A 27,396-nucleotide genomic window follows, 5' to 3' on the forward strand; every position below is an offset into this window, starting at 1 on the left:
TCTGGCCTGATCTGAACAGAGGAAAATTCTCTCTAGGAGGTGCAAAGGCACACCAGGCACAGCGGTGAATGATGTGGCTTTTCTCTTTGGGCGCATCCTCTGTTTCTGCAGAGAAACAGCTATTTTCCTTTAGTTAGAGCTTGACGACTACACTAAAATCCTAGCAAACTGCTGATTTCCTTTCATTGTAATGAGTTTTATGTGAAGGAAAAGCATGAGGGCTGGGGAAGGAATAGTGAAATTTCAGCTAAGAAAAAATCTCAGAGGTCTTTTTTTCCTTTTTTAATGTACATCCAGATCAGTGACAAATGAGAGAGAGAATTATTGTGGTAGTAATAAGCATTAAGAAAATGTACAAGCTGTAAGACTTTGCAGAAATTATGTTTTTAACTGAGTTTTCTTCTTGTTTTAAGTGTTTGAAATATAATTCAGTTGTTGCTGAATGTCTGGTTTTTGCTGCACATCTGAGTAAATGGAATAGCTGCCAAAAAGTGTTATTTTCGGTTACATTTAACACCTTGTGCTATAGTAAACAGCACAATTTAGAAGCTCGAGTCTCTGTTTTCCTGAGATACAAATAATGCTTACAGAATAAGCACAGTAGAATTGTGTTTACCAGATAATTTATTCAAGTTTCCGCTTAAGCAGTTTCCAATTTAAAAATTTGTCCTAGTTAGAAAATATAATCAATTATAAAATAAACAGTTGTACAGTAAACATTTTGTCTTTTTTCCTTAACTATTTATTTAAGACCTATGCGGGGAAAAATGGACTTCAGAATATCCAATCTATTTAACATGTGATTAAACACCGCTTAGTCAATCATGTTTTCTAATTAAGCAGAATGTGTGATAATTTTGTCCTCGATGAATAGCAATCCTTGCTATGAAGTAGAATACGTCCTTAAATGTTTTGTAATAACCAAGTTAAATTCTAAGTCATCATGCCTTCAAGTGAAGAAAACCCGGTCATGACTACATTTATCTCTACACACGTGAGTAATCCTTCTAATGTAAAGCCAAAACAGTTTCTGGGGAAAAAAAAGAAAAACACCGAAAACACCTTTGAAATTTTGTATAATGAAAAGAAAAGGAATGGAATATTTTTTTTCCCGAAGAATTTTAAGCAATGACAAATTTTTAAAAAGTAAAAACCCAAAAAACCCTAAACCAAACACAAAAAAATCACTGCCAAGAGCAAAAGCCCTCCCTATAAGCTTTATATTCCACATCAACACGCTCTATGAAGTTTCTGGGAAATAAATGCTAAAAAGCCTTTTAACAAACATTTTTTGGCTGTGCTAACAAGCATGCAGCGTTTATACTAGCTGTGCAGCTGCATCACCCACCAGACCTGAACCATAACCCTTAATTATTCTGGGGGTGAAATTCATATCCCACTATTAACGTTGAATAGATCATGGATCAAATAAGACTGAGGTGTAAAGGTGGGCAGCACTCTCCCTGTCCTCCCTCTGACCCGTGCAGCATGCTCAGCATTTGATCGTACTAAGGGGTCCCGTTTCTGGCACTTCTCAGAAGGAAATAAGATTTTTTTGGTTGTTTTTTTTTTTCCCAATGAGTCCTTGTGCTATTTGGTTTGTTGAATTGTACAGAGAAATAGTGTCGCAGCCTGGTCTGGCTGACCTGTGCCTTCAGGAAAAGCCTAGTAACTCACCTCATGGGTGAAAAGCTTTGGGGTTTGCCTGACTCCTGAGAAGTGAGTAAACTTGGAGGAGTCATCATCTGCAGAAAAGCCTATGGACTAGCCATGTTTCAGACCAGAAGAAAGTTCAAATCTACCTTTTCAGGGTAAAATACCAACAAGAACACTAAAAGGAGCTGTACTTGGAGCTTATTTGTAAAGTACCACATTGCTATCAATGATACATAATCCAGTTATTAAATGTTTTTGCATGGGTATGTTTGTCCCAGGAAAGAACAGTGAAAGGTTTAGTTTTATGCAACAAACAGAAGCAGTACTTTGAAGGAAGTGGTTCATTAAAAATGCAGTTTTAATGCCAGAATTTTATTCTTACTTGATGTCAGTGGGGTTGATATGACTGGTCTATTGGCTCAGTAACCTGTGAAATAAAATAAATGTACGTGAAGGTTACAGAAAAAGTTAGTTCATTGAAATATGACAATGTTAAAAAAAAAACAAAACAGAATAGGGCTTGGCAAATGACGCAGTCAGAAAGACTTTATTAATACTATGAGCCTGTCCTTTGGAAGAATACTTTTTCACCATAAACTGAAAAAGTTTTCCTGGATGTGAGCACTGTTATTTCAATATATTATTTTTTATATATATAATGACAGGCAACAATTGAAGAAATTCAACACTTTTCCTTCAACTTGATTTTTGATACGGCTGCAGTTTCTTTGAGTACAATATATTCTCTAGCACCAGACATTCCTCTGCCAGGAGTCACCTGTAGCCACCCTGACCCGCTTTCTGTCAGCTGCCCAGATCTCCAGATGCCTATGTAATCCATGTGCTGGAGAAACCCAGACACCCTGCAATACATGACTTTAGCTCTGGTATTCCACCGATGTAAACTGTAACGCAGATGCTGTCGAAGGGAGAAGTTACCTAGCTGTCTGGCCCACACCAGGCAGCAATCCATCATCGTCCGTGGGGTTCTAATCCTTTAGCAATGCACCCATCAGAGATGCCATCCTGGCCTCTCATTTATCATGTTAACATTATTTTGTATCATGTCCTTTTTAATGGCAATCCAAATTATTTAATTCTATATACTGTTTTTCTGATCTCAAGTCTCGTTAATTGAAAATGTATGAATTTTTATAACTGTATTGTAAAAAGAGTTTCATAAGTAGCAATAATTAATATGTTAACGATGTGAGAAATTACTTGGTCTAGCTCTAGCATCTAATGAGAACTGTCTCTGCATGACATAGAGCCAAGCTTAACGTTCAGTCTTTCAAAATTGACTGGGACCATCTTTATTGTGAGTGATATTATGTCCTGTATTTAGCAACAAATGCAAATGTTACTGGACTTTAGAAAAATTCTGATGTGTTAGTAAGGGTGGTTTTTTTCTCTAATAAGCCAGTGATAAGTCCAGGTGAATTTTGCAAAATCTAGGGAAATGGAAGGATTCTTTCTGTATTGGACGCTCTGTTGCCAGGCTAAAGAACCAAACCAGTGGTCTGATGTGTGCTGTGTGTGTGCGCTAGTGACTGGTATTGGCTTTAAGAAATATGATGCAGTGCAAATTTGGGATTGCATTCACCTGAGACTTCCTGGCATCTGAGCGAGTGATTGACTTGTGCTTTAAAGCAAGATTTCCTAATCATACATGGGTTTGACTAACGAAACTGTGGCTGCTCTGATAAATCCACAGGTAAATGCCTAATCCTGTTTTAAAATGTGACAAAGTGGTTCTTAATATGAGCAGAGAACTGAACATTCCAGGCTTTTGTCATTATATCAGCCAGTACAGCCTATGCCTAATATTAATAAACGTCACTCCAGGTATCTGCTGAGGACTTGCCTAGGCTAAAACACATCAGCTATGGCGTGTGCTGGAAGCAAGGTCATTGCCCCAGTGCAGAGACCAAGTTAAACACATTTTGTAAGGTTTATGCTAAACAGCATTTATGTTGTGTAGTTATACGTTAAGCTACGCTACAGTCAGCAGCGTGCATGTGATCTTGAAAAGTTTGGCAAGAAATCGTATCTGGCTGGGGGTGAACTTCAGAAACCTGGTGAGCATGGGGTCATGTTGGGGGAAAAGGTGTTTGCAAATATTTCATCGAAGTTAAAACATGTTGCTTTTTAACTGAGAAATGAGAACTTTATCCAGTTATTCTGTATGCACCAAATGTGCGTTACCTAATCAGGATCTCGGAGAGAAAAGATAACAGGTTAGTCCGGTGCCTTTCTCCATGGTTCCCTTCATAAAGAGGAAGAACAACTAGAGTGCTTTTTTTTTTTTTTTTTTTTTTTTTTCCCAAATACACCAATAAAAGCCCCTGTACCTTATTCCTTTTGGTTGCATACTAATGTGCTGTTAATGACAGGGCTGAGAACTGCAGCAATCTGGGAGCTCCTGCTTCCCTAAAACGGAAAGTTCCTGCAGAGAATGTTTTTCTGTCAAGCGAGCAGCCTGTTTGAGTGTATCTAGCTCCTATGGAAGGGGAGAGAAAATCACTGTCCTTATTTACGGAGCATTTAAAAGCACCTTTTGAACCTCTGCAGTCAATACATTGTATACACATCATAAAAAGCCAGATCTCCTCCTGAAGGACTCTGCAGGAAAAGAATGTTGTGTCATATAAAAAGCCAGCAGTCCTTCCGCACAGGGTGCAGGCTGCTTGCCTGACCCTGACTTCAACCACAAATCTCTCAAAAATGCTTTCTCACTGTATAGCTTTGTAGCTTCCTTTCATATCTCCAGGGAAGAGATGGAGAACCAAATCTGGAGTTAACCCCTTGTACACCAGCAGATATTAGCATTTCATAAGTCATCTACAGGCATAAACATTTGGGTGTTTTCTGATTTCTCTGTTTATGCCAAGTTACGTTAATGGTAGTATCACAATGCCTAAAACTAAAAAAGTATGTTTCAAATCAGAAACAGAAGTCAGAAAACCAAACAAAATAATAAAAACTGTTTGACTGCTTTGAATTTTCCAGAAGGGTATTATGGCATAATTCTAAATACTTTATAGTACGGAATTACTTTTGCTACCAACATTGAAATTAGAGTAAACTTCCATTTACATAAATGGAACAGATTTGAGCCCCATTCCCACATAAAAATACACTTTTTCTCAGGGGGGGGGGGAAAAATCCCTTGAGGCTGGGTCTTATTGCAAGCAATTCTGACCTAATTCATATATATTACTTGTAAAATTTATATCCTTTCCTCTCTCACAGGCAATGTATGAAAAATTATGGGGGGAAAATGCATTGTAGCATCAGCTTTTTCTTCTTTATTCCCACAGGCACAACAGCTAACAGATCTGGAGCAAAAACTAGCAGTTGCAAAAGATGAACTGGAAAAAGCAGCCCTTGACAAAGTAAGATGTGTAACATAATGTAAGCATGTTTATCTCTATCAGCTGTGAGTGTTTCAGTGTAATTTGACAAAAACAAATGAAAGTCTTGCAATGATTTAGACGCATACTTAATTGAATGTACCTGGGAGTAATGTTACTGAAATCACTGGAGCTAATTATGATGCATCAAGTTAAGTACAACTGCAAAGTTATTTAAGAGGAGGGCAATCAAATTAGAAACATCTCAAAATCCCATAGAAAGCCAAATGCTATAATTTTTTACAAACAGAAGCACACTAAGAAGAATGTCCCTGTAACTGATATGATTTTTATCTGAGGTTTAGTCATAGTTCTAAGGAAGGTGCAGTATAGAAATGGATCAGTCTCTTGTTAGGGTGGGACTGATGTGACAGAGCTAACTTCTGTGGTCAGAGGTGCTCACTCATGTCAGGGGGGCTATGGGGAGTCCCAGGAAAGGGACACAGCAGAGCATGTTCCCTCCTGTTGGCTGTGCAACAGGGAAACTTCCTTCAAGGCATCTGGGAAGAAAATATCATGCAATAGGGAAGCAATTTATCAGAAAGGACAAAAATCTTCAACACGTTATCAAAGACTACTTTCTTGGTTTGGTTTTTTCTAGTATTTTCAGGTTCTGTTAGACATTTGGAAAAAACCCACAACAAAGTATGCCTCATGCAATAAAAGCATTTTTCTTTAATCTTCAATATTGCAATCACTGAAATCATCCTCTTGAGTGAGGATTTGCAACCAGCATTGCAAAATGTCATCCATGGAAGCAGTGCTCACAGTAACATTATTCAAACCTGTGTGTGCATCTGGTGATATATCATGCATTTCTTGTTAGTACACTGAACTGAACTGCTCCAGATATTAATTTAAAAATTAAGCATGTTCCTTCTTTGCTTGTATAACACTCAGAGACGTGGTCTTTCACTAGTGCCAATACGCTGTCTGTGGCAATGGCAAGAGAGTATTGTTTGCCATAAATAGCTTCTAAATGCAGTTATTTGTTATAATGCAGACAGTTGTGAAGGAGAAAGCAAAGAACATTTGACAACAGGAACTTTTAATGAGAATGCTATTAAGGAACCCTGTCTGCAAATTAAAAGGGGATCTGCAGGACACCCAACTGACTTCTCTAGCCCTGTTTCTTTCCTATCATATACTATAGAATTTGAATTTAGAGCTCAGTTATGGTTCTATAGGCTTACCAGAAGCCCAGTGTCGCCATCTGGCAAGTCATCATTGAGACAGTCAATGGATGGCATCATTGCTTACATGCTGTGAAAGTGCAGTGGGAATGGTAAGCAGGAGTAGAAAAAGCAGTGCAAGTGAAGGAAAAAGACAAAGTTCACACTAGTCAGAATTGTGAGGCAGCTTTATGAGACTAAGAATGCCTGTGTTTGACTAGTTCTAACTACAGAGTAATAAGACCATTCAAGCTGTAGGTACCTTTTCCTGCTGGCTAAGAGCTTTTCTGTATGAGCTATGAACTGAAAAGAGTTAGAGACATCCAATGGTCCATCCATGTCTTCAGTGAAGACTTGGCCTTGACTGTTTTGACAATGTTTGCACACGTAGTTTCAGATAAAGGAATGGAAGCAGTGTGAAGCCATGTGCGTTTTTGGAACCTGAGCTGTATTTGAAATGAATAATCGAATGATCGAATCTCAAACTGTGCTTATAAATAGGCATTAATTCATATTTTTCTTTTGAGAGGGTATCAGACTTTTCTATTAAATATCAGTTTGTGCTGACAGTGGACTTAACGTCTATCATAAGTTTATTTGCACTATAGCACTTTTCTAGTTCCCACGATGGAACCTTGGAAGATTGTCAAATTTTGCGTTGCCACAACCCAAATTATTCTATATTGAATGCAACCACATGGTGAGGGTATTAACAAGTCTGGGAAATGGGAGGACATGCATCATATGTTGGCAGTGTTTTGACCAGCAAGCAGCCTATTTTGACCACGATCACATCTATGCAAGCTGATTGAGAACTTTATCAAATGACATCCCTAGTTCCAATAGTGTTCCTTTATGTTGTGCTCTTGTGCTGCTGATTTATACGTCTCCTACCAGCAAAGTCAACATTGAATTTTGCTACCCACAGGATGAAAGCAAAATAACATACTCAGCTTTTACTTTTGGAATGGCAAAATGGCTGGCCGTAGCCAAGGCAGAACAAGCGCTGCCTGGCAGGGTGAGAGAAGAAAGGATGAGAAATTATCCAGAGGGGTTTCTGGACAGGAGGAGTGTGGTTTCACATGAGTGTGATGTGCAGGAAGCACTAGGGTCTTATAGTGTTATAATGGCTCAGTCAGTATCTTCAAGCAAAATTAGACAGTCTGCTACCTCTGCCAGTTTGGTGTCTGAGTCTATTTTGACTATGTCAAATGATGATTAATGTTCTTTGTGCAGTCACTTGTTGAAAAGGTAGGAGGAACACATAGTACATGAAAAGACGTATGCTAAGATCTTCTGTTGTCCGTTAGAAATTAAAAGATCTCAGAGTCAGATGGATAAAGTAATCCTTTCCCTTTTACGCTGCCGTTGGGTCAGAGACGTATCAGTCTGGCTCAAGGTTCATACATTTTAATAAGTAATTCATACAAAGTGCTGTCCCCTTTGATGATAATCTAGCACTCCTCCTCACTGCACACATCTTAAGGGAAAAACATTCAATTTTGTCTGTTTGCAAACAAACAAAACTGTATTACATCACCTATTTATTTGATTTCCCTTATTGCGCTATACATTAATAGTTTTTTTTATGGTTGTCTGATCCTGCCATTGAAATGTATCCTACTAACTCTTTTTGGCTTTTTATTTTTAAAGAAATGCTCGGATTTTCCCAGTTATGAGATACATTACCTGGTTCCAGTTCAGGGAAAGTTTATCTGACGTTAAACATGGAATATTTGTCAGGTTCTAAAAAATACTTGTTTAGTTAATAAACTAAAGTGGTGCATGCCAAATGCCATTGCTTAGGGTCTGTATAACTGTGAAGTGTTTTTATATTGTATATGTAATATTTCACATATGTAGTATATATAGTGTGTAATGTTACTTCTACAATATATTTTCCATCAACTTGTGCTATGGTATTCCTTTATTTATCTATCTTCAAAAAAATCTTTGAAGGTTGAAATGTGCTGATGTAGCCCGTATTTATAGGTGCATTCTTTATATTAAGAGTAAGAGCAAGATTATTTTTTAAAGGCCTAATGCTGCCTAATTCACCCTGAAATTAGTTTAAGGAAGCTACCTCAATATCTAACATTTCGAGTTTTAGTCTCTTGCTGTGATGGAGCAAAGGCTTAAAAAGAGATTTCTTCAGTGCCATAGTTATCTCTCTGTTCTTATCATCTGAGCTTATTTCAATGACAGACTGCTATTTTCTTTAATACATCTATCTGTATTTTTGCAAGTGAAATAGCAGTTTTCTAACATGAGTTGCAAGCACTTCCCCACTTAGAAGTTTTAGTTTGGCTTGATGGACAGTAATGGATCTGGATAATCATATTCTTAGATGAAAAAACCTATGGGTTGTTTACTATACACTGCGGCGGCATAATACACTCATGAAGGAAGTAATCTTTGTTGGATTAGATTCAATCTTCTTAACTTGTGGAAAAATACCAATCATTCTGAACATTATAAACAAAATTCCATGCAAAGTCTGCATCTTTTGCAACACTTGTGAACATTTACTTCTCTATAACTATTACATGCAAAAGTCTGAGACAGTGCATGATATTTGGTAGCTTGTATTTTTGTTTCTTTTCAGATAAGACCATAATCAATAATTATTTGCCATAATCAGTGTGGTTAAAACTGCATGGAGGAAAGGGAAGAGTGCCATGACTTTTTAGGCATTTTGGTGTGTAATGCACAGTAACCTGATTGTATTAAAAAATCTGTTTAAAACAGCCTTAATTTCTTCTGTTAATACGAAAAAGCAGCAGCTGCTCAAAGATGTTTGGTTTAATGCAGAGAGAGAAAGCAAGCAATTCTGTTCATAATGACACATCTTAGAGAACTGATGATTTCTTATTTTCCCCAGGAGTCACAGTTGAAAGCTCTGAAGGAGACCGTGCAGCTTTGCCTGTCTTCTGTTCTGCACAATCAGCCTCCTGCTATGAATCTAATCCCTTCAAAGCCAGCTGAGAAGCTGACATCCCCAGTTACAAAGGGCTCAAAAGTTCCATTCCAAGTGACAAGCACCAAGGTATGGTTTCTCTCGGGTTGTTTTTTTAAAACATCTTTGAAAGTTTGTCCTGTAAGAGCATCAAACTGGAACTAAGGAGGATTTTAAATTCATTGAAAGATTAGGATGAATTTTGAGGATATTTTAAGACTGTTTCTGATGTCAATAAACTTTTGCTAAAGGTGGGGAGCAGCTATTTTTTGTGCTGAGGAACAGAATTCCATCGCTTGCTAAATGGACCATGTCTGCATAACAAATCTACAAGGAAGATGGATTTGCATCTAAAATAAGTGAGGATGCTAATTCGTAGGATCATTTTACCTGTCAGGCACTGATAGTGCATTTGTGGTAATATAGCCCTAAACGGTAAGACAGTTTTTACTCATCATGGGTTTTTTAGTGAAAAAGACTGATATAAAAACATAAAACAATCTGGGACACCCAGATGAAGTTTGCCAAAAGGGGCCTATGGAATTGATAATGGGCCATAGGGAATATTCCAATCATGCAGGATGGGCAGGGTAGTTTAAGAAAAAGCATGGAAAAAATGTGCTTTGACTCAGTAGATTGAAAGATTTTGATACAGTCAAGTTCTATAGCAATTAACAACTGTCCTCATAATTTTCATCTGCAGGGTTGTATTTTGTTCATGTATTCAACTGATTCAATAGATCTAGAAGAAAAACTGTGATTTCAATTAAAAAGGAAGTTTTACAGGAGAAAGACTGAAGGACACTTTAATGTCCTCCTTAAATTGTAAAACTCTTTCCTGAAATAAAATTGGGAATTGCTAACTCATATCTAACTGGTAATTTTTTATACGGCAGCTGTTGATATTCACTATTAGTACAGAGGCCAAAGCCAAAAATTAGTAATCTTTCTGCATGTAATAAAAATTGAAATACAATTTCAAAAAGCCGACTATAATTATAAAACTGGATCTCGTGTTGTTACTTTTCTAAAAGTAATGTTCACCAGTTCCTTAATCACTGTTATATAGGAAGAAACAATCATTCCCCAAGATTAGCACTTCTGGAAACAAAAGCACTGTAATAATTAATAGCAGGACACGAGGGTATTAGTGCTCATTGAGATTAAGATCACTGGTTCTACATTCTGCAGGACAGCGGGCTCCTCTTGTGTAGGTCATGCAGACTGAGCTTCACTCTGAGATCCTACGTTTTTCCTAACTCGTGTGGCTGTAGAATTGTCTGTCTTGTTCTTACTGTTCTCTTGAGGTTGGAAGTGTTTGTGCCCCTGCCATGGAAGCGCGGGTGCTGAAGGATAGGGCCTCACAAGCTGGGATTGCTATAGGGTCCGAGCCTTCCAGCATTTGAGGTCTCCGTGGTTGTGCAGGTATTGCTGCAGCGCAAGGAAGGATGTGAGAATACAGCGTAGAGAGTAGAATTAGATTTTGATATTTGACTGAAACACGGAATACCCTTCCTTCTGTTTTTCATGATGGTACGGATTTGTGTTTAATGTTCCCGTTTGTAAAATGTATCCGCATTTCCATGCTTCATCCTTTGGAGAACCAGCATTTAGTCTTCTGTACCCAAAAGTGCTTGAATAAGTTATACCGCCTCTTTCATAGACATTTGCTCGCATTTCTCTGCACTTGGCATATGCCATGAACATGTCTGAAAAAATAATGGTCTGCAATCCTCTTCTTCCACACATTGACACCTCATTATTATAAATCTGTGCATTATCTGTGATTATAGAAGCACTGAAACCTGCTACTGTGAAATAGGTTGTCAAAGAGTCATAGCCAGTCCAGAATTATAACCTCTGAGCTTGAGCTGTATAATAGAAGACTTTTTTAATGAAGATATCCATGCTTATGTATCTTTTCCTTTGCGTTTTCTTCCTCTTACAAACCAGCTGACTCTAACTACAGATGTATAGCTTTCTTTTTCTAAAATTATGTTTGCATACACATTTTGATATAGCAGGCTAGTATTTTTAGAAGAATATAAATGGGTGTGATTACTTAAATATGTTTTCATATGTAAAAATTGGAACTTCAGATGAGCAGCACTTACACATTTTGTCGTGTCTGATAAGAAGCAGCTTCACTTTCAGGAAAGAAATGATGATTTTTTGGTAAATATTTTGTTGCATAGATATTCTTATCCAGCCTAAAAATTGCTCTCTAAAAATGTGAAACTTATTATAAATCCATTGAAGGGTACATCGTAGGTATCACTTGGGAACAATTATTCCTGGGACTGGGGGGCTGCCTGCTTAAAACAAAAATAAATAAATGTTGCAAATAAGTAGGTTATATATCTGTATTCATTACCTGAAATGCTTGTTAGAAATTATATTTAACACAAGAAGATGGTGTAGAAAGGATAATTAGGAAAGCAAATTGTCAAATTTCTTGGGAAGGTTTGTTTTAAAAACTTATTTCCTAGCAAGGTATTTTGGTCTTTCTAGAGAATATGACATAAAGAAGCATAAACACGGTTTAACAAATCAGTGCATAGGAGTACCTAAATCAGTACAAAAAAGTTGTTGTTCAGTAATTTGAAAGAGTAGGTAGAAATGGGAAATTCTTGCATTTTAATCACACAAAAAAAGTTCCTTTAAAGTGAACAAATGTAGTATCAGTCTGAGGTGTGCTTTGTGACTTGTCTTAAATGAGTTCATATTTACAATGTACAAGAATGTAAAATATAGAATTTACCATGTGAATTGGCACTAATATTTCAGACCCAAACCATTTTAGCTGTCACACACCTGTCATAACACCGAGAGTGGTGCTGACAGCATTGACCACTACAAATGGATTTAGGGCTCTGTGCATACAAGTTCAGTGACACTAACAACTTAAAAGCAAGCATAACCAGAAGGCTGATCATTAATCCTGAACTATGAGGTCTTTAACTTTCTGGATTGTTGACAATTATTTTTATAATAGAGGGGTTTTTAACACTGTAATGTCGCAGCAATAACCATTCCATGTTCTGCTGGTGGAAAATGCTTCCAAACTAGCCAAGAGTTGCTGGATGTGGCTTGTGTTGTAGCAACTTTCCTGCCTTATTGCCATTACAGAGGTGATGAGGAAAGAGAAAAATAAAGAGAAAGGAGGAGGACTGAAACTTCACTTTTCTTTTTAATCTCCAGATGGGCGCCTAAAGACTTGTGTACTTACAGCATTGTTAATGGATGAAAACTGTAACATTTACTGGGCTACCTGCTGTGGGAAATGTGGGCTGGTATAATCCGTGAATCAGAGCACTGAGACTGACTTCCTACCGAGGCATTCTCTGCACTTAATGTATCTCAGCATAGCAAACAACTCTGACCATTTACGTGGAGTTAGTAGATTAAATGCATTCTTACTCCATTTGGTTTAATTCCTCTTTCTGTAAAAGGTTAACGTTATACCTTATAAAAAAAAATATTGCAGTAATAGCTATCATTCAAATATCTTTCGTTGTGCAGTGTAAAGATACCTGTGCTCCAAATGCAACAAAATGAGCTTTAGTAACACTGTGGAAAATTAATGGCAAACTAAAATCAGAAGGAAAACAGAAGAGTCTATTTCCAGTAGCGAGGTTGAATACACAAATGATGTGGAATACAGTGATGCACATACCAGAATAACAGTGACTAGTTTGCTCTACAGTGGTTTTGCCAAATGCAAAAACATTGTTTCATGTTTTCCCCGAATTAATTCCTTCATTATAAATGCCCTGTGGTTTTGTGTATTTTGTGAAGGGCACTATTTTAAGAAGTGGAAATACACATGAATTTTAGATGGTGAAGAATAACACACCCTCTCATACTGTACAGAGCGTAGGTGGAAAGACCACCTGTGAATGCCACGTCAGTGTTCTGAAGGAAATCCAGGCTGAATAAGAATGAGAACTACCCTTCTTCAGAAATGAATAGTCCAGACTGAAAGGGGAACTATGATTACTTTTAAAAAATTTTTAAATATCTCACAATAAAATGCATTACTTGTGATATAAACTGCTGCAAGGACCCGTTGCCTCTGCCTCACGTATAATGTGTATATCGTAGATGCCAGCATATATTGATTAGTGTAAAACTTCAGAAAAGTTGAAGTACCGTGGAGCATCCTCCTTTTATCTGGAAATAAATACTTCATTCCCCATCAAAGTAAGCTTGGGGACCTTTATGAAGCCTAAGAAAGTGTTCTTGTTGGAGGAGGAATGAGGAGAGCTTGTGAGACTTGTTCGAAGAATGCACAAGTCTGGAAAGTTGGGCAAGAACAAGGGAGTCTGAAAAGCATTTTGAAATGGCTATATAGGAAGTTAAGAGGCTGAGTTTTCTGTGTTGATACATAAATAACGTATTTAGGTTAAATTTAAGCTCCAGTTATGCTGAGTACATAGATACTGAGCATCTGTTACAGAAGCAGAGCAGGGCTACTGAAACAATAGCATGATCATACTGTCAAGAGTCTAAGCTTCTTCACTGATTTAATCAGGAGTTTTGAAGGTTTTTTTGAAAAGCCTATTTATAAAGGATCGATGATATATCTAGGAAGCCGGAATATTTCTTGGGCTCTAGACCTTATCCATTTCATTCTACAAAACTAAAAAGAATGGTTATAAATATTTATATAAAATCATTATACGATAGTTAATTATTTGTTCTAAATATTAGTTGCATAATTATCTTATTACTGATAATATTGCAGGATATTATCATTATTTAATTTATTAGAAAGCGAAGAAAACAAATAGAGATGTATGTTTGTTTCTTCAAAACATATAAATACATTTTGAAGGAATGAAGAAATGTTTGGAATGTATAGGTTGGACCCAAACCACGTTTATGTTAATAGGCTTTAAAAAGTGCTTGTGTAAATCCTAGAAAACTAACAGAATGACTTCAAATTCATGAAAAATTAACCATCTGACTGTAGCGATGTATCATCTCATCTCTTCCCTTTTGTCAGTCAGGAAAGAAACCTAAATCAGAACAAATTACCTAAGGAAATAATTTCTGTTTTCTAAAATCTGAGCTATTACCATTTGTATAATTTATCAAAATATTCCAGTATAAATGAAGGTTCTGACCCTTTGTACAAAGCAATTTCAAATTCTTTGCTCAAGAACCTGTGAAACAACACAAATATAATTATGGACTTATTTGTGTCCTTACAGGAAAGATTAAGACACTGAAAGCTTTTCTAATGTGTCTTATTATTTTTACTCAGGGTAACCTCTGAACAACATGCTTAAAACATGACTTGGAAGTTATTTCTTTTAAGCTTTACATTTCAAACTGCCATTGTAACATTATGTCAGGGAGCACCCCAAATCCTGTGTGTGATAACCCCACCCCAGAGGCAGAAAGATGGGCAAATAGACTTCTGAAAAATAAAAGATGCTAGTCTGAAATTAAAAATGTATTAGTGAATTTGGTATCTGAAATTCAGAGTATGTATACGCTTTTTGGTAACATAGTCTCTGTTTTGTGGATTTGGAAAAACAAAGCTTTAGAATGTGAAATGTTTGTGACTGTGCTTTTCCAATTGTCCATTGGTTTTTGCTGTGGACTGCCTCACTGTTACCCAAATAATTCTCAGCATCTGTCTGATATTTCAGACCATGAGGGCAGGGTAAGGCTCTAGCAGTCAGGTTTTTTCCTCTATTTCCCTGCTTGCTTTCATTCTCATCCTTTGTTGCTAAATACTCTTCATAATTTCTCCTAACTACTTCTCAGCATTATTCTCTCATTCTGTCTAGCAAAGTATACTCTTCGACACCTATCCCTGTGTTAAAGTTCAGAATAGTAAACCTCATTATGTTATTTCTTTTCCTACAAGAGGATCATCAGATCGGGGAGAGCAGAGGGTCCAGGATTGTCTGAGGCAGCTTTTCAAAGGGTCTGTTTCAAAAAGATCACAAAATACAAGGGTAGACCTGAAACAGCGGCAGGTTTTAAACAAAAATTCAGCCTTTTTTGTTGGCTGCTGTGGTAAATGGAAAATCTATGTAAGTGTGAAAAAATAAAGCAAACCTTTTCATTTAATAGAGCTCCAGGAAAATACAAACTAATATAAATATAGCATGGCGTGCTTGGGTTTATTTGGATATTAATTGTCTGCTCAAAATTGAGGGGAAAAACTCCACTGTGTGTCCTTGTAGCTTTGTCAAAGGAAACAGAGGTTTAACCTAAGGGCCCAAAATATAGTATCTGATGTCAGCTGTAAGTAACCAGTAAGAACATTGAGGGCAGTGAATAGATTTGTGCTGCATTAAAGCCTTAGGAAGTCAGCCTCTGCAGAACCTCAGGCTTTTCTGCTTTTGTTGCCTCCAACTTTGCTTCTGCCAGAGTTAACGAGATATCACTGACACCTGCAGTTTCAGTGACCTGCAGATCTTTGCATTCAACACTGGGATTGGAAAACCATAATTAAAAAAAAAAAAAAAAAAGAAAAAAAGAAAAAAGGCAATTAACTTAATGCAGAGTCAGCCACATTTTGTAATATGCAGTAATGACATAATCATATAACCCTTTCCTAATGCATAAACATTATGAGAATAAAATAGTATTGAAAAATGACACTACCCATTGGTTTAGAAGGAAACACGTATTCTTTACTCTGAAATTAAATTCTAAGGTACTTACCATAGAAAACTCAGGTACTATGAGTATCTGTAAGGCTAATGTAGTAAGAAATTTGTGTTTTAAAAGGTAAAAGGTAATTTGATAGCAGAAACATGACTACCATGACTTATTTCTTTATGTAAATCTCTCTCCTTCTGCTTTTTATAGTCCTTTTTGGACTTATAAACTTATTCTGATTACAATTAATAAGATATCAGCCATAGTGTTGTATTATTGCTAATGATGATTCATTAGAGTATGGCAACTCTTCCTCATATCTTTTGTGTCCAGAATTTGCTTCAGACTGAATATGTGCTTGCTGTTGCCTCATAAAGCTTGCACAGAACTTTTTCTACAGCCTTTTTTCTTCAGTGACTAATTTTTAATAAAATTTTATTACATGCTGGAACCTTTCACACCAGAGATCATTAAATTGAAAGCTGAAGCTCTTTGCTTTTATTACTTACTTTAAAGAAGTCTTCATTATTAGCACATTATCTTGATAGTAAATTAGTTTTAGTTTTGTTTTGGTTTTTTTTTCAACTGAGTACAATCAAGGGAAATTGGAAGAAAAACAGCTGGCATCTCTTATTTAGTCCACAACCCTAAACCAGTATCATTCTCCTTCAAGTTTCAGTGACACAATCTATACTTACCTACATTTCATTAACTCTTTGACTTCATTCCTCCCTGTTAGAGTATAAGTAGCTGGACTGGTCCATTATCCCAGGGTTCAACTGAAATTAGCAATGGGCTAATAAGCTGAAGAGGTAACCAGTAACCTTTTCTCACTGCACTTTTTGTGGTCAGTTTGCCTGTGGATGAAAAATACTCCAAAGTCTCACTCCAAGTGTCCCCTTTTTTAACTAATGTCTGTACTTATCAGAGGTTTCTATAAAGTCTCCCATGATCTAGTACACAATATAGCTCAAAAATACTGTGGGTTACTGCATGACAGTGGTTAAAAAGGGATATGAGAATGTAAAATTGAAATTTCTTCAAGGATGTTTTAAATAACGTCAAAAAAACATTGTTAGGTATGGCTAATGGTCTTGCATGGACCTGAAGATTAGCACGGGCAGCTTACACCCATCTTTTCAAATTCTGTTTTAGTCTAAAACCAGGCCCCATGCTAAAGCTGCCTCAGGCTTGCTGCGGCGTTCAGCAGCTTTCTGGACAAGCTCACCTGTCTTTTTCTCTACCAAAAGGAAGAGAGAGAAGATCCCTGTAATTACTTTTCAGACGTTATTTATTATAGAGATATCTTTCCTCTCCTACTCATGTCTCATACTGAGTGAGGTTTTTTTAGTGTTTCTTTCTCTCTTTCCCACCCCCGGTGACAGTGGAGATGATTGGGGAAACGTACGGTATTTCTAGTTTTAGTTAAAGTTGCATTTAGCAGAAAAATAATAACACATTGTTTTATCTTCTGACTTCCCTAGCTGACGTGTTCATTACGTGTTCTGTTAAAAAAAAGTCATGTATGTGCCTTTGCAGTTGCATGTTAGTAAACCTATTTTAAAATTTGTTAGCATCAGCACTTTTTTCTACCAATATTACGTGTAAAAAAAGGCTCAAAATGTGCAGAGGATCTAATTAATCATTTTAAGTGGCTTACAAACTTGAATGTAATTGTGAAAGTATTCCAAAGGGGATTTTGCTACCCAAGGACATATTAAAGATTTATTTGAAAATAATTAATCCGAGTATCCTATATACAATATGTATTATTAATCTACTATTACAAAGTTTCACTTGATATGTGTATATGGAGCCAAGTGGGAAACATTAGAGATAGTGATCTTTCTCTTTGATTTGCGCAAAGACATGATTTGGAAAGTACTCACAAAGAAAATATTTATTGACTCTTTGCATTTTGGCCATTAATAGGAATTTTCTAGCAATTTGATTAAAAACATGGTATTGAATCACAAAGCAGAAGAAATGCAGAATGGACTGGTGATAAATCGAATGCATCCAAGTTCAGTTTAGTCTTGAGCAATTTAAGAAATCACCTAGTGGCCTACACCTAGGTCTCATCATCTTCCAGAATTGTTAAGCTTGCCTTAATTCTACATTTGCTATTTTGTGTTAAAATAATAATCAATAAGATGTAAAAAAAAGTAATATAGTCTGAAGAAATGTGCTCTCACACAATGGAAAAGCAGACAGTCATTTAAAATAAAAAATCTTTTAGTATCAAACCTATATTTGTTGAAATCCTTAAAAGTTCAGTGGATGGTGCTTAAATTGAAAGTGTGCAGTGGTGAAAAATGGAGTCCTAATAAATGACTAATATTTTCTAGTACTAAATATTTTGAGGTAGTTTATGGATAATTGATGGAATCCCGTTTTCTCATATCTTTTGAAAAATAATAGTCCTCATCTCTGTGGATGGAACTGTGGTCATGATGCTAACTGTATTGTCAGGTATCTTTTTTATAAGAACAACTGTCTCTATAAGAAGGGACTTAAACAGACAATTGGAAGCAAACAGAGCTTATTTTGGAAAAGGTTCCTCTATCAGGACTCCTATCTTTTTATAAATCAATGAGAAAGCCCCCCTTAGGGCTTAACTTAGGGCAAAAAGTCAAAAGTCTCACAAGGAAAATCATTTTTTCAAGTGACCTCATTTATGAACCTCAGCTCATGGTTCAGGAGGGTTCTGGCTTCACCAAGGTGGTTCTCCTGGGGTCTGTCACTCTTCTGGGGCTGGGCATCTTCGGCTTTGTCTTCCCGAAAATACAGATGTTCGTGTCTGGGACTGTAAAACTTCAGTAGATGTTTTGTTCATCTGGGAAAACTGTAATTGTCTGTAAAGCATGTTCTGATGGTGCATATTATTGCTGCTCTGAAGTGTAAGAAGTGTTATACAGTGTTCATTATCCCACAGCTAATTGCTTTTTCCTTTGTCATGGCTGTAAAAAATCAAGACAATTCCTTATTGAAGGAATGTGTTTGCTTGCTTGTTTGTTTCTTAAGTATTATAACATAAAAAAAAACAACAACAAGAAATAACAAATAAAACCACCTCAAGATGCTTAATTATCTTAATAGTTTTTTAAAAGAAAGGTTTGTTATTTTTTCCTCTGCAGTGAAGGACAGCCTGTTTTAAAATTTTAGAAATGGTGGAAAAATGAAGACAAGTAGAAAGTGTATTTATATGTGAAGTTGGTGTATTTACACATGTAGCTGTATCCTTGAGCATCCACCCATCCCTCCAGCCATCCTTGAACTTTGCATGCTACAAAATATTACATATTTGAACTTGTACACTCTATGAAAAAATGATGGTAAAATTTAGCTATTATTAAGAGAATGAGAAATTATAAATATAGATATAATTTAATATAGTTAATTGACTTGTATAAATATATTAACAAGTTTTTTCTCTGATAATTCTTATATGTATGCTGACCCAACAAAAACTTCTGGTTTTCAAACCTAGTTAATTATATTTCCTTTTCTTGTTGTTTTAGCTACAGATACATTTACAATAGACATCTAGATTTACTGCTAAACAAATGGTTATTAGAAGAAATTTGACATGAAATCATCCATATCAAGTGAGCTAATTGCATTCTGGCATTAAACATAAGTGTTCATGAGTAACTAGGCCACTCAGAAAATAAGACTTCTGCTGTCTAGCCTCAGTCTCTGATGCTATGTCGGAGTAATGGTTTGGCATCAGTGACAGTTGGTTTAAACTGTGAATTTATTATGTTGTCATACGCACTCAGAACAGAAGAAAACCTTGTGGATATCTAGTCTTACCTGGCATAATATTTGCCGCAAAGGTTTGCTATACAAATTTTTGTGTATATGACAATTTTGTTCTAGCAGTTTATTAGTTGTATAAAACCCTTAATTGTGCTTTCATTCGTGTCCTCAGTATCAGAAATTCAGCAAAAAAAGTGTTATAACTACCTACCTCAGACCTTCTTTGCTATTTTGCGTGTTGTGATCCAGTGCAACTGCAGTCTGAATTCTGCGTGTTTTTCTTACATGGATGTTCACTAAAAGAAAAAAAACTGGGTAACTCTCCCTCTGTAATCCAGTTCAGGTAAGCATAATTATAACCACCCCTTATTCTCTATTACTGTTAAGGGTATTTTGGTTTTTAGATATTTAGATTTTTAGATAAGAGAGCTGAAGAGACAAAATATTGACCAGAACAGTAAATGTCATTACAGAATAATTTAACATCTGGCACATTGTATCATCCCTGCTGAGTGCTCCTAGCAACATTCTACTGCTCTGAGGAAAATGCCTCCTGACTTTGCTGTCCAGCCCATTATTATTTATTATTTAAATTGGCCTAATGTGAGTTAAGCTCTTTCCAAACGCATGGAATGATGCATTTTTTACTTTTAAGAGCCTGAATGGAAATGTCTTTCTCTGTCAAGCCAGTCTATCACAACTGACTCCAGTTTGCAGCCTTGGCAAATTACGTCCTGGCATGTTATCCAGGCAACAGGCCAAAATGATGAAGAAAAAGGACACAGATAAGCACATGACATACAACTTAGTCAGAAGTTGCTAGGAAAAAATGTGATTAAAGAACGATGTGGAAACAAATTAATGCATTAGTGAACAGCTATGTCCAACAGCTGCTTCTTGCCCTTGTAGATCCTGCCTGTTCTTTATTATGAAGATTGCCACTATCTTGATAAAATTTGGTGTTAGACTACCTTTTGTTATTCTGAAGTATTTGCCATAGGAATCATTAGGTATAGGATCAAGAATTACGGAAAACTTTGAAAGGTAAACATGTCAAGCTCTTCTATTCTGTTTTATTTATTTAATTTTCTTCAGTCATTTCAGATTTTATAATGACAGCTACCTGCTTAATATTTCACCAATCACTTAATCCAATGGGTCCTAGGAGTACTATGTGGTTATGTGTCTATTGTAGAATGGCTTTAGAAACACTTTGTGTTTATGGCCATATAAATATACATCTCGGGTATTTATACTTTGTCAGAAAATGCACTTACCCTCCAGAACAGTAGTGCTATAAGCCACAGATAATGGCGTTCATCTTGCCTGAATTTATGTACAAGTTCTACTGTGCTGTTTATTTAGGCATCATACTACACATGAGTGTGTAACCATCAGTTTGGAAATATGTGATGGCATCCTAGCAGGAATGCATATACTGCAGCTTTAGTACCCTTCAAATGTGGTGTAGAAGGGGACTGACATGTATAATTCTTAGTACACTGGCATCAGGGAGTAGTAAAGGCTTTATAATTTTTATTTTTTTCTTCATTAATTCGTGTTCCTGTTACAGTAATGAAGTGCAACCCATAACCCCAGCTGTCTTTAATTTAGCTGTCCTGAGCATCCAAAGCAGTCCGGCTTCAGCTGATAAAAAAGGCAGCAGAAAGGGCTGAGGATGAACTAGCATCCTAGCTGGTTTGGAGCAAGTTCTGTCTAGCCCCAGTGACATGCTGCCCAGTACTTTATGGTTTTCATTGCTTTGTAGCTTTGTAGGCAGATTATGCAGCCTTTGCTGCCTTTTTTTTTTTTTTTTCTTTTTTTTTTTTTTTTTTCTTTTTGAGTTTTCCTGTAGTTAGTTAGTTGATTAGAAAAGCTCCCAACAGCAATGTAGATTAATGTTTGTGAGATCAGCTGACTTGTGAAGTACATATGGCCAGGAGCAGATGATAAACTATGTTTCTAAGTACAACTCATCAGCAATAAAGAGATGAATTCCTTTTAGATAGGAATGCTTCCTTATGTTTTAATTTAACATTGCAATAAAAAAACTTGATCTATTTCTAAAATATACATTCTTTGATGGAAGCACGCACGCATCAAGCAGACCTGGGAGTTATAACACAAAACTCAACGGTACAACATCTTTTTCCTCTAATTTCCCTTGCTGTATTTGCCATCTCATCCCCCACCCCTGTCATTGCCAGCACTGCTCTCAGTGTTTCTGTTTTCTTTAAAGAACTCAAATTAAAATACAGCTGCAAAGTGCATCTACAGCCATCCCCATCTCTAAACATCTGTGCAGTACTTAAAAGATTTTTGCCTAATACCTTTAGTCCCTTTACTCCATTTTACAGAAAGGTTACCTGAAGTGCATGATTATGGGTTCATTTAATCATTTTAATTTCTTATTTATCATCTCTCCTGTATTGTAGCTCCTAAGATAAAGTCCAGAAGTATTTATCATATTCCTTTCCTGTTTATTCCTGATATTATAGGTTTTCTACTTTAATCTCTTGTCTCAAATTTTGCTGTGAAGGATTGCTCAATTGTGCAAATGTCAGCTTTGAGGGAACCAGCTGCTTTCCTCTCCATTTCCAGTTGTGAATGTAACATAGTTTGGATTAGGACGAAGTTGAGCATTGCTGTAGTTCCAAATTATGTGACATTTGAAGAAACATATGTGATTTGGTGATTACATGGTTCATCTTCCTTCATGTTTCTATCACGATGTGACCGAGCAGCAGCCTAGAGAGCAGCCATGGAGAGATCTCAACAGATCAGAGTGCTGGGCAGTCACCTGCTGTATGACATTGAACAACGACAAATGCCAAATTCTGCACCTGGGATGGTGTCATCTGGTATGTGCATGTAGATTTGGGAACCAGAGGCTGGAGTGCAGCCCTGCAGAGAGCAGTCTGAGGCTTTTGGTTGATCAGAAGCTCAACAGGAGTCAACCATGTGCCCTCATGTCCAAAAGGGCTGCCTGTGTCCTGGGGTGTGCTAGGCACAGTATAGAGAACTGGCTGAAAGACGTGGCTGTGTCATGTCTTGGCATGACATCACCTTGAGTGTTATTGACACTTTGGGGCTCTACAATCTAAGTAGGATGTACAAGTATTAAAATGTGTCCAAACAAAAGCAACACGAGTAGAGGGCTTGTGAGGAGCAGCTGAGGATACCAGGGTTGGTCAACTTCAGGTGACTGAGGGGTGACCTCATTGCTGTCTCAAACTTTCTTGTGATGGGGAATGGAGAGGGAGGTGCTGATCTCTTCTCTCTGGTGTCTGATGATAAGACTTGAGGGGATGCCCTGAAGTTCCATCAGGGGGAGTTCAGATTGGCCATTAGGGAAGAATTCTTCATGGAGAGGATTTACAAGCACTTGAATAAGCTCCCCAGGGTTGATGTCACGGCCCCAAGCCTATTGGTGTTCAAGAAGAGTTTGAAGAATGCTTTTAGATACAGGATTTAACTTTTAGGTTACTCTGTGTGGAGTCAGTAGTTGGGCTTGATGATCCTTATGGGTCTCTTCCAACACAGAACACTCAATGTCCTATCACCAAGTCCAACCACTAACCCAGGACTGCCAAGCCCACCCTTAAACCACGTCCCTAAGCACCATGTCCACATGTTTTTCTAAACACTTCCAGGCACAGTGATTCTGCAACCTCCCTGGGCAGCCTGTGTTCTGCAGTTGGATATTTTTAATTTTTTAACTTTTTAATAGAGCTTATTTCTAAAGTTTTGATATTCCTATGCGAAATGTAAACTGCCACTTACTTGTCATCTTGTTTTATATCTGTTCCCTTCTTTATATTTTAAAGGTGTGTGAAGTCTCAGGAAGCCTAAAACTGTTCATTCACTTCTCGTGTATAGGACCTGAAAGGATACTTGTGTGTGTTTGGAAATGGAATTATTTCTGTACTTTGCCAAGATATTCTTAATTTTGATGGACTGCTATTTCACTAATTGTTCTCATGTGGGGTAAGCTGTGTAAAATGCAGCATGGGCAACTGAATGAAACAAATTTATTTTCCTATTACTTCCACTAATTAAGTCATCTTGCAGTTTGCCATGTGATACTTCTGTTTCCTCATCAATGAAATAAGGGGCATTGTCTACTGCAAAACACAGTAGGAGAGCTGTTTTGAGCAAGCTGTTTGTTATCAGGTCCACACTTCTTCATTGTTCCAAATAAGTTTTAATTTATGATGTGACAAGCAAGAATTAAAAATAGGGAGATGAGATGGAGACAACCTCACGTGAATAACTGTCTGCTGTTGTTAGTGACATGCAGACACATTATGAAAAGATGATATATTTGCTCTTTTTTACTTCCTGTTTGTCTCTAAGGCCTCTTTCTTTCTTTCTTTTTTACATATTACACTGGTTGCCTTTTTCCTTACATTTTTTTCTGACATTTTATCCTTAATTTCAGAGTTTGGGGGTGTGGTTTGGGTTTTCAGGGTGGGTTTTGTTTTGTGCTTGGGTTTTTAACAAGCAGCACTATCCAGGTGATGAATTGTCAGCTACCCTGATGTTCTGATTTGCACGGGTCAGTCAGATAGTGCTGTCTCTCTGTCTTAATAATCCTTCAGCTACTCTGACTGCTAAATAGCTTGTGAATCTGGATTGATCTTTGTAGGTGACTGTACAAGCAGGTAGGAATTATGACATCCAGAAACAGAATGAGTGTCCTGGTGGTACTGAGAGGGGCTGTAGGGGATTCTGCAGTCTCAGCTTATTGGTTTCAAGGTGCGCTATGGAAAAATACTTTAAAATCTGTGGTTTATACTTAGAAAGATCTCCTGGCAATAATGTTCATGTAATATCTTGCCAGACAGTTATAGGAGACCCTGAAAGTCATGCTGAAGTTTGCTCTCTTTTTTGGATCTCAAAAATGTACTCAGAAATAAGATTTGAAGGACATTTCTGTTACTGTAAGGCAGCAAAGCATAGAGGGGCTAATCCTGCCTTTTAAAAAAATTATTAGAAAAGTACTGGTATCTATGTGCTTTGTATCAGGTCTGTAGCATAGATATTATTCCATGGAACTGATCCTTTAAATAGTTTTGGGATACGAAACATAGATATAGCTTTTACTATGTCCATACCCAGTTATTTTTCAAGTTGTCCCCAATACTTTTGCTTGACTGAGAGAACCAACAAATTAAAACTTTATAATTGAAATACAAATGATTAATGCTATGGATGCCAGAAGTCTATTACTAAGTCCTTTAACAGCATGCTAATTCAAGAAATGCTTGATGTGCTATGTGGTAAATCCAGTCATATTTCTAGACCAGCTACCCAGAGCCTTCAGTAATAAATGTAATTCTTTCCTTGGCCATTTTAGAGGTTCTACTTTTCTTTTTATCTGGGTAATATGGATTTAGGTGTATTGTGTGCTATAAAGTGCCTTGAAAAGCAGTTTAGCAATGATATTTCTATGCTCTTAACTATATCAAATGACTTATACATGCCTATATGATATAAATGAAGGTTTGAAAATACACTTCTATTGAGGTATTTATGCAAAGGCTGTCTGTGGACCTTAACAGCAGACTATTAGATGAATTATAAAAATGTTTGCAGCATAACATTATGGTAACCCAGTGACCTACCTCTAGTGGCAAGAGATCTGAACTCAAGACTGAAATCCTGTAGTACTACACAAAAATTTTATTTAAAATCTGTGACAGAATAGGAAATAAATTGAAAGGAAATCTCAGAACAGAAAGGTCATAGAAAAAGGCTGCCTTTGGGAATTAAAAAAAAATAAATTACATAGAAGCAAAGGATGTTTTATAGGAATCCCATCCTTTTTTGTAAAGCTCTGAGCATGCACAGCTTCCACTGAAATTGTGATGGTGGTTCCTAGGAGTTTGTGGGACCAAACCCTGAATGAGTTATCAAGAGCCTTCCCACCACAGCAGTCAGTGGTCCTCAAAATACATAATACGTATGCAGCTCGCACTTCACTACACCATTAGAGGCAGCACCAGCCTTCAGAATATGTTTGTATCATTAGCCCAGCTGACTTCAAAGAAGGCAAACTGTGTCACAATAGAGCCTTTCTCTCACCTATAAAAGTCAGGATTAGCAAAAGCTATGCCTACAAATAGAGTAGAAGAGACTTAACAGGATTTGTTAAATTTCCTAACTGTGTTATATGAAGTGTAATTTAGGTTTTATTCTTTAAGGCACAAACTTTCATATATTGGTATACACTCATAAAATAGGAGATGTTTTTCCAAAGATATTTTTCTCCTCTTTACATGTCAGCCAAATGATTAAAGTGAGCCAGAAGCTGTAAGACAGCTGTGGGACCACCTACCCAGTTACAAACAAGATCCCAGCAGATAATCATATAAAGCAAATATTTCACCAATTCCACTGACTTCTTTTATGGAATGATAGCACTGAAATCTTGTATTTCTTCTTACCAACAAAATGTAATTTCCATTTCCATGGGCTCATTTTACAGACTCTTACATATATACAAACTTTAACCTGGTATTTATATTAGTGTACTTTGTTTAAATTTGCTATATGAATAACAGATTTGGATATTTTTAGCAAAGGCAGACCTGTCTAGTTTTGGCAGAATGTAAGCCAAATGTCCTTTAAATCCAGTTTGCAATTATGTCATCTGCTAAAACAGAGCAGGTAAACAATAGTCTAAATTACTACAGGTAACAAATTTGGATTAGCATAAAGTTACTGGGCACAGGTGCTTTTGTAATTGAGACTAATCTGGAAAGTGTTAGTGTTCAGTGACCCTCAAAGTTGAATTGCTTTTCTTTGCAGTGTTGTTATGATGCCGTGCCACTTTAAGTAATGTCAGAATGCCATCTGTCTTCACATTTCAAGTTTTTCTTACATTACAGAAGACTTATGTATGCATTTAGCTGCAGATTGCAGTTCTGTTACCTGCAGAAAATTACAGATGTCTTTTTTTATTAAGAATCTTTCTTACAACTGCACAAGTTCCCATCACTCACAAATGTATGGTGGTAGGATTGCTCTGTATACAGAATGCACTTGAATATCCTCCATAGTGAACTATTAATAAATTTCAGAATTATACAGGTTGCTTCTCTTATCCCTGGAATCCAGCTGCACTTTAAATGATTTTGTTGTGGTTGGTTGATTGGTTGGTTGGTTGGTTGGGGTTTTTTGTTTGGTTTGGTTTGAAGTCATAAGGAAGTATATGGAAAAAAATGCAAGCTCTAAAAATCTGGCAGCCAGAATGATCTTGCAGAGCAAATTTAGCTAGTCAGAATGCACCCAAACTGAAATTTTGCTGGGCTGTTATTAGGTCTTATATAGATCTAATAGGAGTGATTAAAGATTTCTATGGCTCTAAGATCTTTAAGGAAATGCTGCCTGACTAGTTGTAGACTTTGGGCTATTTTTTGGCCGATTATGATTTTTCTCTACCCTGTTATTGTGAAAGAGAAGTAAAATTAGTCTAAGCGTAACCTCTTCACGTCCAACAATGTTTTGGGGGGAGTGGTATATGGAGGCATTCACAGCTTTAGTGATAGTAGCAGATGTAAGCTACAATACAGCATTTTATTGACGGTTAAAATAACTTTATTGTTTTAAATTTTTTTCATACAAAAGATTCTAGTAATAGAAGAGTGAAATGTAAAACAAGAGAATGTAGAATTGCTGCAGTGAACCAGTGAAGACTAAAAAGTCGTGGGTGATCAAATAGCTTTTAATGCTCTGCTTTCAGAGTATTACACATTTTACAAACTCAGAAAGTACCGGTGTGTCAATCCCATTCTTCTGCCCTCTACAA

General features: G+C 36.7%; 1 protein-coding gene across 2 annotated transcripts in view; it reads left to right on the forward strand.

Moving 5' to 3' along the window:
* LUZP2 (leucine zipper protein 2) overlaps positions 1-27,396 on the forward strand; it is a 291,793-nt gene that overhangs the window by 227,324 nt on the left and 37,073 nt on the right. For both annotated transcript variants that reach the window (XM_080405373.1, XM_080405374.1), the window contains 2 exons: positions 4,977-5,051; positions 9,123-9,287. In XM_080405373.1, coding sequence (XP_080261499.1) covers positions 4,977-5,051; positions 9,123-9,287 — 240 coding nt within the window. The remainder of the gene's footprint in view (positions 1-4,976; positions 5,052-9,122; positions 9,288-27,396) is intronic.

This window comes from Falco punctatus (assembly GCF_963210335.1).
Source record: "Falco punctatus genome assembly, chromosome: 10".
In the NCBI taxonomy this organism is placed as follows: Eukaryota; Metazoa; Chordata; class Aves; order Falconiformes; family Falconidae; genus Falco; species Falco punctatus.